General features: G+C 43.7%; 1 protein-coding gene across 1 annotated transcript in view; it reads right to left on the bottom strand.

Moving 5' to 3' along the window:
* Positions 1 to 12,829, bottom strand: part of MYOM2 (myomesin 2) — a 76,095-nt gene that overhangs the window by 20,468 nt on the left and 42,798 nt on the right. The window contains exons 20-24 of the mRNA XM_084830925.1: positions 12,353 to 12,489; positions 7,658 to 7,802; positions 7,474 to 7,533; positions 4,555 to 4,622; positions 1,971 to 2,084 (exon numbers count right to left, since the gene is read on the bottom strand). Of these exons, the coding sequence (XP_084687051.1) occupies positions 1,971 to 2,084; positions 4,555 to 4,622; positions 7,474 to 7,533; positions 7,658 to 7,802; positions 12,353 to 12,489 (524 nt within the window). The remainder of the gene's footprint in view (positions 1 to 1,970; positions 2,085 to 4,554; positions 4,623 to 7,473; positions 7,534 to 7,657; positions 7,803 to 12,352; positions 12,490 to 12,829) is intronic.

Genomic DNA, 12,829 nt, shown 5'->3' with positions numbered 1-12,829 from the left:
TTCAGACATCATGACAACCCAGCAGGGCCAGCCAACCATTAAGCTGAGTGAAGCAGTTGCCTCAGGCAGCAGATGCTTGGAGGCAGCGGCAAGGTGTTAGAAGAGAGAGCTGTATGCCAAGTGGCCTGCCCAGTGCCCCCTAAGCTAGCTAGCTTGCCTTCAGGTGTAGTGGATAATGCTGTGCCATTGCCGATATTGAAGAAACAGTCCAGTTGGCTTATGTACATGGAATGGGAGAGGGAACCATCTTGTTCTTCACCTCAGGCAGCAGAATGTCTTGGGCCGGCCTTGCAATCCAGAATTCAACAACCCATACTATGGGTTAGTATTATGTGTGAACCCAGCTATGTTTTTTTTTTTCTCAAACTTAATTGTGGCAAACAGTCAAATGTATAATTGTGCTTCAGGTCCTGTTTAGACAACCCCACCCAACTTCCACATATGCTGAGGGTGTTCTTTCTGCCCATTGATCACAGAGTGTGGATCCCATCTGAAAGGAAACGCATGGGGACAGCTGGTTGCTATTTACCTAAGCAGTCTTATCTCTCTTTAAATGTATTTGTTTAAACCTTCAAAAATGTGGAGAATATTTGGGGGGGAGAGATGGGGGGCTTCCCTAGGAATCTCTGAGGTCTCCTGGCAAATACAGAGTTAGCCACCTTCCTGTACTCCAAGGGGAAGACATTCCTGTGTGCTTCATGAGCCTCTCCAAAGCTATCTGAAGGGCCTGTGCAAGCTCAAATACCTTAAAGAGATCATTGGGTGCCAGCTATCAGATAACTATCATGCCATACTAAATCTTGTAAAATGCATTTTAGGGTTTTGTAGTGTCCTCTTCCTGCTAGGCCTCCATGCTTCTCAACTTAAGGTTGGCTGCTTTCATCTCTTGACATTCCTACTTAGTGCTTACCAAATGAGTGTGTGTCCCCTCTACATTTCCTCTTCCCTCCTCCTTCCACCATCTTCCATCTCTGTTTCCCAGATTGTGTACAGATGGTCAGCTTAGATTAAATTCCTTTCACTTTGGAATTCTCCAAGTTAACTTCAACTGGGCATGCTCAGAATTCATACATGCTCATTTAAGTAAATGCCCACGGAGGAACATGTTTTGCCACAATGCTGCCTTTGCCTGTCTGGCTGATTTGTGCTGGGTGCATCTTTTCTTTGTGTTAGTTTCAATTGGCTGCAGTTTTATTGACTAGTTTTTATTCTGACTGGTTTGGCATTGTGATATATTTTATATGACTGTTGTCTTGTATTTATTTTATTGTTAGCCACCTTGGGAGAATTCTCATGGAAAGGCAGGATATAAATGTTGGGTTCCATTCAATGTTGCATAAGCAGACATCCGCTTGCTCAATGGAGGATTCCCTTCCTCTCCTCCCTCTCTAGCCCCCACCTGAAAATCTACTCCACAGGGTCCCCCAATCATCTGGAGCAGATTTTATGGGCATGGGCAGCTGCAGGGGAACGGGGAATTTCCCTCTCCCTCCCTGTTCTTTTGATGGCCTTCCACAAGTGGACAGTTATTAAATTTCACTCTAAAACAATAAATTCACAGAATATTCATTATTTAAGTCTAACAGAATGTAGATGTACATTTTTGTGTTTTCATTTCATCCCACCTATCCCAATAATTCAAGGACAATTTCAAAATGGTTAAAACAACAAAACCCCATAAAAATAAACTCTAATATAAAATAGATAGAAAACATGATGCAAACCCACATTTTTTTAAAAAAAATCTACACACACAAAACTTAATCCCCCCACACCCAAACAAGAAACTCAAATAAAGGCTTAATACTGGAGCATCAGTTAAACACACACACACACACACACACACACGGGAGTTCTAAATTTGTCCAATAACGAGTATGTATGCCCCTCTATGATCTTATGCCTCCCAATGAGATGTTAGGAAGGAAACAGTCAATTAAGTGTGTCATTCAGCAGTCATTGCACCGTACCCTTGGAATAGTCAGACAGCACACTCCTTTCTGCAGATCAGGCACATCTTTAACGTCAATTCCAGTTCCATCTTTGTACCACTTGAGAAAGGTCTCCTTCTTGGTATTTGCTACCTGAATGAGGACAACAATAAAATCCATGAAAGATGATATACCTAGCTAGCAAGATATGTCTTGATTATTTCCTTGCCTTAACAGTCATAGGTGATGACAACATACTTTGAAGGATTGCCTGCCTCCACATGAGTCTACCCAGCCACTAAGTTCTTCTTTGGAGGCCCTGCCTACTTTTTGAGAGGATTAAAAATGAAAGAAAGAAAGAAAGAAAGAAAGAAAGAAGGAAGGAAGGAAGGAAGGAAGGAAGGAAAAAGTTTCCATCGCTTCCAGTGAAGACTTTTTTCTTTTTGTTAACCTCTCTTCTCCCTCTCCTCCAGGGTGGTCGTGAATTTTCAGTAAGAAAATTGGGGGACGGGGGGAAGGAAGCTTAAACTCTTCTCTCCAGAAGCTCCATGGTCCTGACCCAAATTGGGGCTATGCATGTTTGCAGGAGAGTAGAGGAGACAGCTATGTGCAATTAGAGGAACATTTAGTTTCGCCCACAGAGAGCTGAGTTTGGGCTCTGTAAGCCAATAGCATTTTTAGGATGAAGGCTGCCTGACTCTAGAAACATGACATGGGAACAATGGACACTGGTTGTCTGCTGGAGCTTTTGAGCTGTACCTCCACCTACACTCAGTATTTGTATTTGTAAATAAATCAGATTTTACAAAATGACATGACCCTCAACTGACCTTCTTCCAAAGAAACCAAGCCAGGGTAAGTATTGTGCCCTGAAACTTGTAACTGCTGGGAGAAGTGAGGTAAGTGTGACACCATGTTTCTGACAGCAACTAGTGCCAAAAGGAGAAACAAAAGCAAAACAAAAAACAGAAGGGGAGTGGCATGCTTCAAGTCCTGATAAGTAAAAAAAATGTCACGCTATAGGCATTTTGTACCATAATCTGTTCCAAGCAGGAGACAAAGAAACTAATCTTAATATTGTTCAAGAAATTATTATCAAATGCTGTTTGCAAATGGCCTGATCATATACATTTTAAACAAAAAGCTAATTCGAAAAACACTTCCTTTATAGATTGCTGTTTTTCACTACAGAAATCAAAGGGCCAAAACCCAGTGGCAGAATGCATCATGCTTTGCTGAAGATGGCATCCAATTAAATTCCAAATATCTCTAGTTAGAAAGGATCACCAACATCAGAGCTAGGGAAGACCTCTGACTTGAGTTATTTGATTAGCTTTAAAATAAAGAAATGTAGGAGCTGAGCCTATGTATGCATTCTCAGACATAAGTCTCAGACTGTGTCTCCACAACAACAGAAGCGAATGGCGGAGTACTGGATTTTTAAAAAGGAATCAGCTTTGCTGCACTTTGGTCCACGAGGGAGTGCTCTGCACCAGTAAAAATCGCTTCACAGAACATACTTCCTGGTGCAGGTGGGAGTTGGAGTGAATATCATCTGACTGGCAGGGGATGCTCAACCAATAAGAGAGGCTCCCCCTCTCACCCCTTTCCCCTGAAGGTCCAGATGCACCTCCATTTCAGGAGCAAGCCTCACTGACCACAATGGGAATTACTTCCAAGTAGACACACATATGCTTGTGCTGGGAAAGGGGGGAGGGACATAGGGATGGGAAACCAGCCGCCTTTCTAATCACAGGATCTCTAACAAATGTGTGAAGTAGTTAGTTCCTAAGTCAATAAACCAAGACACGGAGAATTGCAGGTTTGGTGAAGTGCTTTAAGGCTTGAAACTTCAACTCACGGGGATCTCTGATGTGAGCATTCCAAGGTCAAGCCTCATTGAACACAACGGGAGTTACTTCTGGGTAGACACTAAGTGGTTTGTGCAGGGACGGGAAACACACAGGAAACACCCCTTGACTGGGGACACGGTGAAAGGCACGCCCCCGGGCAGGGCTAGCTAGCATACCCGAGGTCAATGCGGGGGTTGGGGCATGCAGCAACTATACCGAGGAGAACCCGACTTAAGGAAATGGATCGGACTTGAAGCAGTCTTGGGAGATCCAGTTTTTCCCTGATAAGCTCCGGGGTGGCTGCTGGATGGCCACGACGTCACGTATCCCGAATGACCTCAATATGCAGTCAGCTTGGAGTAAGTTGCTGGTGGAGACACCCCCTCAGTGAATTCAAACAGGCTTACTGTCAAGTAACTGAGCACAGACAGAATTGCCAGTTTGAGGCTGCAGTCCAGTACAAAACTACCTGGGAGTGAGTCCCATTGTACTCAATGGCGCTCATTTCTGAGTGGTCATTTAGAGGAGCGCACTGTAAATGTACTTAAGTTTGGCTAGATCATGCCCATCATTGTTTTCAGTTTCTATGTTGTTGTTTGTTACTTTATTATTTCTACAAACAGTCCAAAAGACAAAATGTTTCAGAAACAGAGAATAGTAAACTCACCTGCACTCTAAGTTCTTATTCACTGTCACCGCTTAAATTTATGCCCTCATTAGGAAAGGACTAATTTTATTTAAATGTATATAAATATATATGTATTGCTCACCTTACAGAGCAGCAGCACTTCACATTCTTCTGAAATTTCCCAATGCAAATATTCCACAAAATGCGGACCTAAAAAATAAGAAAGATTTGCCATATACAGATCTTTTGTCACCTCTGCAGAGAAAAATAAAAGTAGAACTAAACCACTAATAAAGTCAGGGGTGGGCAGATATTGTTGAACAACAGTTCCCATCATCTTTCACCATTGCTTATGCTGGCTAGGGCCAATGGGAGTTGCAGACCAGCAACATCTGGAGGGTCACAAATTGTCCATCCCTCCATTAAGTGGTTATTCTCAAATGACCTTTACTTTTTTGGTCAGTCATACTAATCAGTGACCTGGTTTGCACGACATGGTGCAACTCACTGTGGGTTTTGCAACACAATGACCCGTGATGTCCATGGGCACCACTTGGCAACTCCAACCTCCACTGGGGGTCGTTGTGTCATGCAAACCCTACAAATGTGAGTTATGCAAGGGTTAAAAACCCTTGTATAACCCATGGTCTGTTGCAGGGTTTTGCAAGGGTTATTTATTCAACCTTTGCATAACACATGCTTGCTAGGTTCACGTGACACAACAACCCCCAAGTGGGGGCTGGATATCCAAAATGGTGCCCGCATGCGCTGCAGCGTATTTAACCCATGGTGGGCTGTTGTGTCATGTGAACTGGCCTGATGGATTTAGGGATATCATGAAAGATATATGCTCAAGTTAAGGAATCATGGAAAGCAGCAAAAAGCCTTCCTGCACTCATAGATCAGGTTCAGACACCATGTTGCTGAACCCACGACAAGCTGTGGCACCTGCAGACATGAGGTTGAATATCCAGTCCCACTCGGTTGTTGTGCCTGTCGGGTGTGTGCAGGCAGCACTTTGAATGTTGAATGTGCAACTCCCTCCCAGGGGCTGTGGTGTCTGCGAACCTGGCAAGCATGGGTTATGCAAAGGTTAAATGACCTTCGTATATCCCTAAAACAGACCATCTTTGTTAACCCTCACATAACTCATGCTCGCCGGGTTTGCACAACATGACAACCCCCAAACAGGAGTTACACATTCAAAATGGTGGCTGCACGCACCCCATGAGCCCTGAAGCCTCACTGCAGGTTAAATAAACCACAGTGGGCTGTTGTGTCATGTGAACAGCCCCTATAGACAGGGATGTAGGATTGGCCACGGTCTTTACCAGGACCAGCATGAGCTTTCTTGCCTCTTATTTTATTTATTTATTTATTACATTTATATCCCACCTTTTTTCCTCCTCAAAGAACCCAAGGCGGCATACATTATCCTCCTCTCTCCATTTTATCCTCACAACAACAACCCTGTGAGGTAGGCTGGGCTGAGAGTCTGTGACTTGCTCAAAGTCACCCAGTGCGCTTCCATGGCTGGGTGGGGACTAGAAACCAGATCTCCTGGCTCCCAGTCCAACAGTCTCACCACTACACCACACTGGCTTTTGCTCTTGAAACAAAAGACAATTTGCGCCACTACTGCCCCACCTCACCTCACCGCCCTCCCTCAAACTGCGGCACACCCCCATCCCTCATCCCCTTGCTGCCACACCATGCAGCTGGAGGAAGCAGCCTCCCAGGTCTTGTGAGTCCTGGCCAAGCTCCCATGGGATCTCACAACATCCAACTGGGCTCCCTTGGGATCTTGTGAGACCCAGCTGAGCCCTCATGGGATCTCACGGGAGCTGCACGAGATCCAACGAGGCTCTGGCGTGATCTCTTGAGACCCAGCCAAGCTCTCACAGGAGCTGTGCAGCTGCTGCTTTTAGCTGCTCTGAAGAACCCTGCCAGACACTATCTTGCTGTGGCAAATGCTGTGCTAGGAGAGTGGCTGGCAAGGCTCTCTGGGGCACAAGCTGGAGGTGGCTGCTCCTCTGGCTCTGCTGCCTGATGCGGGCACATGAGCCTGTGTAATGGTAGGGCTGGCCCCGCTCTTTGATGCTTGTACACAGGACGGTAAACACACTGACCATGTATTTACCACCGTGTAATATGCAAAGCATCACCAAGACTCCATAATGTCAAATTTATAATTTGGATGAATAATATCTTAGGGATGGTGCACATGTTCAGGTTCATCACTGCAACATCAAAGACAACTTCGACAAATCCCACTGGCAGAACTTTTGTATCTCATTCCCTCAGGCAGAGAACCTTCTAATGGAGCCAGTTGGTACATTCAGCAGAAAGTGCTGAGCAATCAAGTGTTAAGAAATCAAGTAATACATACCAACTTTTAGTAACTACTCCCTATGTGTGATGACACTGAATTTCAGAATGAAGGGGCAGGGCGGGCAGGGCGCAGGTGGGGGATCTCAACATATGAATGTGGACATTCTCCCCTCCCTCCCTAAGCACATTCTGAACAGAAGCCAAGACCCCTATGAACCTCAACCAGGTATCATCCCTCCCAATTCACTGCCTTATCTAAACTTAGCAACAGAGAGACTGCGGCACCATCTCCTTTGTGGCCCAGAAAGGTGTTCTGGCAGAATCCCAACCGTTGGTGGGAGTGTGGGGGGGAGGGTTTTGACAGACACTACGCTGCCTCCCCTGAAGAGGACAATGATAAATACTTTGACAAGAAAACTCCAATTTAATAAAGCTGTTGTCTTAACTTATTGCAGCTTGAATATCTGTCAGAAATTAATCTTGAGGGAGGTTTGGCCAGAAACTGACAGAAAACGTGCACTCCAACTATGTTGAAAGCTGCACATGAAAAGACTGTGCATTATGGATTTCTTTCATGGGAAACAAAAGGCCCAGCCATACAAAATATTGATTACTGGAACGCTCAGCATTTGGGGCATTCATTGATGCCAATGCAAATCAAAGGTACGTATTGTTCTCACAGAACGTTCCCTTCCATCAGAAAAGAAGAACAAAGCTTGCCCAATTTTACCTTGTTTCCTCATGAAGTCCTTTCTCTGGAACTCAGCCTCAGCCAATATAGCTTTAAATGCTAAAAAGAGACAGAGGATGGGGTGGGGAGGGGAGGGGAGGGGGAAAGAATGTTGATTGCTCAGGTATTCAGAAATATCTTTCAGACATGCTGTAACCTCAGCCAAATCGGAGAGGCAACTTACCATCACCAATGAGAACTAATGAAGATTGGTTCTTGGCGTTTCCATCTTGGAGCTGTACTGTGTAGGTACCTTCATTTTCAATAGTAAAACGATCCATGACCATCTCAATAACACCAGTGGAATGGTCACATTTAATTTTATGTGTCTGAAAATGAGAGAGGTCAAAGAGAACATCGATAGGATAGGTATCATACAGATGAGAATTCTTACAGTATGCAACACTGTACCTGAGTAATTTAAGTGCTGGAAACCAAATCAAGTCAATGAGAATTAGTGCAAAATGAAGTGTTAAGGATTGAAGAGTGTAAGAAAATATCATAAGGCTGAAATTCTATACACAGTTACCTATGAGCAATTCCCATCAAACTCAGTGAGGCTTACTTCTGAGTAGAGATGCATAGGATTGCACTGTAAAAGTACTTTATCACTGGAGCTATCAGTATTATTCAAGCATGTAAGACAGGATAAAGGATGGAACAAGTGCCTACCCACGCAGTTCCACACACTTACCATAACCTACTGCCCGCATCTGTGACAAAAGATCTGAAAAAACATATACAGTGGGGAAGGAGAACAGTTCTGTAATTGCACAGGGAACCGCTCAAAGAATAGTTTTACATGAGCAATCTGATTTTCCCCTTCACTGTCCGTAGAGTTCCCTGTAAAATTACTGAACAGTCCAAAAATTAGCATACTTTCTCACCTACGTAGACAGTGGCATGATTAAGGCTTCCATTTCAGAAGCGTGCAAAGCAGCCAGCTGGTATGTCTGTATGTTGCATTTCACCTGTTAATCCTCTCTCACACATGCACGTACGCACACGCACGCACACGCGCGCGCACACACACACGATCTGCCAGCTCTTCTCAATTTGATTATGAATCAGCTTGTTACCTAACATATATGCAGTCATTCTGCAGTCATTCATTTCTGGGCATGATATAATTCCAGTGCAATCCTATATATGCCTAACTCAAAAATAAACCCCCTTGAGTTCAATGGGGCTTGCTTCCAGGTAACTGGCTATAGGATTGCAGCCTAAATCTCTAAGAGTGCAATCCTATGGCCACTACACAGTGGCTCGACAGCCATAGGATTTTTCATTTTCTGGGAACTGACCTCGGAGCTAGCGCTCCGAGGTCAGTTCCCAGAAAACCGACTCCTTGCCTCCTTCCCTGCTGCCTCATGGGCAGCGTGGTTCATCCCTGGCTCCGCACTTGGAAGAGCAGTGCAGAGCAGGGGGAACAGGGGCATTCCTGAGGGTGGGGAGGGGACAGTGAAAGCACCATTACAACACTTCTATGCACCATCTGGCCTCTTCACCCCCACTCTGAGGCGCCCCGGCTAGACAAATCGATTGTCTAGCTGGTAATACAGGGCGGCCAGAGCATGGAGGAGAAGATCCCCTCCATGCTGTGCCTGCCCTGCATTGGATAGTTGGTCGCCTCCGAGTTCAGAGGCGGCCAACTATCCCCATTGGATTGCACCCTAAATAGGGTTAGCTTAAGGGGCTTTTTAAAAAATTCCACACAAGTAAGAGGGCATAAGAATGTCAAAGGGGACAGAATTCGTAGTGTAGAACAATGTTTTCCCCACTGCTGCACAATTTCCACAACTGGGTTACTCCAGTATAGTGTCTTGAAAGTCTTTACTGTTTCAGGAAGCTGAATTCTTTTAATGCTAAATGATGATGATTAATATAATTAACACATGTGAATGCTTTCAAGTGTTCAAAGTGCTTCACATACTTTATCTAGGTGCCATCCTGACAACCCTGTAAAGTAAGTCAACATTACTATCCCCCATATTGCAACTGGGAGTGCGCGGGGTGGGACTGCAGCTGAGAGAGAGTGGCGTGCCAAAGACCACCTAGCAAGTTCAATAGCAAAGGCAAGATCTGAATTAGGGACTTCCCAATGCATAGCTTAGTCTCCTAACTGCTACACTACTCCGATGTTATTATAAATGATGTTCTTTTATAAGTAGCTTATTTGAGATGTGTCTTGCCAGTCTCGTACAATCACTTTAGTAAAAGATTTTTTTAAATCGGTTTTTAAACAATTTGATTAGGATTTTATCATTTTTCCCCAAAATATTCTTCTGAAGAAGGCCTCTACAGCCTGAAATAAATACAGCCTGCATCTGCCTTCTAATGGCATCACCCTCTTAGTGGCTTTCCACAATCCATAGGGAACATCTACTTCACAAGCCCCATTGAGATTAATATAAATACTTCAAGAGCGCAGCTGTGCACCCTTTGATATTAATGTACCTTTTGAAGGCAATGTGCCTGCTGTTTCTACCACAATCTGTTCCTCCAACAAATGGCAAAATAAATACATACATACATACATTTGCAATAGATCAATATTCAAAACAGAAAACCTGACTGTGTTTCCACTAGACAAAAGGAAACAAAGATTTCATCCTCTGCTCTTTATACGTCATTGGCATATATTTTCTTCCCCCTTCTTTTAGCCACAGGGTGGGAGATTAAAATTGCCAACTAGAAGAGCTAGTGAATTTATTCCTCTTTTAATGTTACTTCTCCACAAAAATCCTTCGAAAGAAAGGCCAAAGGAAGTTGTTCCAATTAGGGCCTCATTGGAAATTATCTATTTTTGGCCAAAGTTGAGAACAAAACTATATCCTTGCAAATATGATGGTCTATTGAACATGATCAGCGGCTGCAGTGCCTGTCTCTAGGCAGGTTTTAGAATATAATTAGGTTTCTAGCTATTGCCATTATGCGGCAAGATGAAGTTCAATGGTTTTATGGCAGCCATAAATACAGGTCTTTTATGTGAATTTCTACCAAAATATCATCAGTCTCCAAATGCAAACGTCACCTGTAGCTTGCTAATTAAAGAGGTGAAATAATACTACAGTTCCGTTTAAAAAAGAAAAGGCTCTGATGCCAATGCTTTCGTAGCATTGCTAAAAATACAAATTTTCGGGAGGGAGGGGAGGATAGGGAGAGATTATTCAGATCTGGAACTGGCAAAAAACGTGATAGTCCCTGGGCATTATGGCTCCAGTAATGAAATGGAAATTAGGCAAAATATAATATTCTAAGTTGAGAACATTTCCCATTTAGACCTGTCTGTATATAAACCAGTAAAATTATCCTTGCTTTTAAGAGTTTACAAAAATGGAAAGGGTTCACACAAGTGTTATTTTATATAAGGCTGTGGGAAGCATTTTATGTAAGTAGCATTGTAAACCCACCCTATTGCTGAAGAATAGACAAAGTGTTTGTGTGTGTGTGTGCGCCAGATGCTGTCTTGCTGTAGCAAATGCTAATACTATGCTGCTAATACTATGATTATTACCACAAATGTATTTCATTCCAGTGGGTGCTCTACACCGGAGTGGGCAGAAAGTAGATCTCCAGATGTCTTGGACCAACTCCCAGCATTTCTAAGTATTGGCCAAGCTGGCAGGGGCTTCTGGGAGTTGAAGTCCAAAACACCTGGAGATCTACTTTCTGCCCACCCCTGCAGTATACCACAGAAATGATGAAAGCCATGTTCAGAGGACTTTGAATCTGCCTTACATTGGACAGTGGGCTGAAAAGGGATGGTACAGCAGTGTTTGTCCTATGACCTCTTACAAAGGAGAAGAACCTGCTGTGGACATTTGCTGAGTCTCTGTTTATACAATGAAGGAAGGAGATGGAACCTCACATCTTCCTGTAAAATGATGAAGAATTGCAGCGGGCAGATGGGTACATCAGTGGCATTATAATGTATTCTCGGCATTACGTTGATAGCTAGCATTCGAATACTACTGCTCTCTACAAATGTATATGCAAAATCCATTTGGAGAGCACAATAAAGGAAGCTAATACAATCTGGGCTTTGGAGTTCTTATTGACTAATTTGTTTGTCTCCTGCCCCTTAATCCATCAAGACTACAGACTGTCCACCACAGAGGTTATATCTTATTAGGAGCAGAAACTGGATGGCATGAAGGCAGAAAGAAACTGAGGCATTTTCACAACCATGTCAACCTCTCCCATGATCCAGTCCTCCTGGACAGGCTCAGCATCAGCATATGGCATCCTTAGGCAGTGTTTGAAACCCCAGAGACCTGGCAGGGCCCACTGTGCTAACAACTTGCATGGTCGCGACTTCAAACCATTTTTTCCAGGACTCCAATAAGCACTGGGTGCCACCAGTTTAATTTCCCACAATGCTGCTGACATAGCATTGCTTTAGGGCATTGTGGGAAATTTAAATAACTCCAGCACAGCACTGTTGCTGCCTGCCACTGCCATGTAATCCACTAGGGACCACAGAGGTAAAGAGAGGGCCCACCAGTTGGTACTTTGCCAAGGGCTTCCTCAAATCTAGGGCTGGCTTTGATGCTGGGGCACTGGTGATAGGCTACAGGGGGAAGAGAACATCCAATTGCAGGCGCAGTTCTGCCTGCTGACTGCCAGTGGCCATTTCATTACCATTTTATAATAATAAATTCAATACTTCCTTTACTTATTCACATTGAGCTCTCTCACTTGTTACAATGGGCACTTGTCATGTGTACAGTTTTGCAGGGCTGTGCCTACCTCACATCTCTTTATATGGAGAGATGCCATAAAAGAACATATTATTTCACTGCTGAGTCTGAGTACTTCTCCTACAAAGGTTGCTTTGACAAAATCTGGCACCTCATCTTCCTAGGTATGTACTTACATCGCTGTTGACAACTTCACTGTCATTGATTACAAATCTATAGCTGGCATTGGGTGAAATACTCTCTGCCTGAAGCCAGAAACGAACTTGTCCTCTGTCCAAAATCTCATAGGCTAATTCAGACTTCAGAGGGATTGCTGCAGGAAAAGAGCACAGCACAGAGCAAACACATGAAGGCCTTTTTGAATAACTTAGCAAAAAGTTAAACCCAGCAGTTTAAGGCTTTTGAGAATCTTAAGCAACAAACAAGTGAAATGTTATGAAAGCAAAATGGAAATCCTCAACTGTATTTGCACAGATGTGCATTAAAGCTGGTTTTACATGAGTCAGAACACAAGCTGAAGTACGTATTTATTGCACTATTTAGGGCATTTAAATACATAATCCAGTAAATATTAGACATATCCAAGCTGAATCCATTCATCCAAATACATTTGCAGTGGTGAAGAAGATCTCTCTTAAACAGAAACTAATATT

Source organism: Heloderma suspectum, chromosome 1 (genome assembly GCF_057233095.1).
Source record: "Heloderma suspectum isolate Gila_16-S chromosome 1, 16-S_ref, whole genome shotgun sequence".
NCBI lineage: Eukaryota > Metazoa > Chordata > Lepidosauria > Squamata > Helodermatidae > Heloderma > Heloderma suspectum.
Note: the sequence above shows the minus strand (reverse complement) of the source record. Positions and strands in the feature narration are given on the sequence as shown.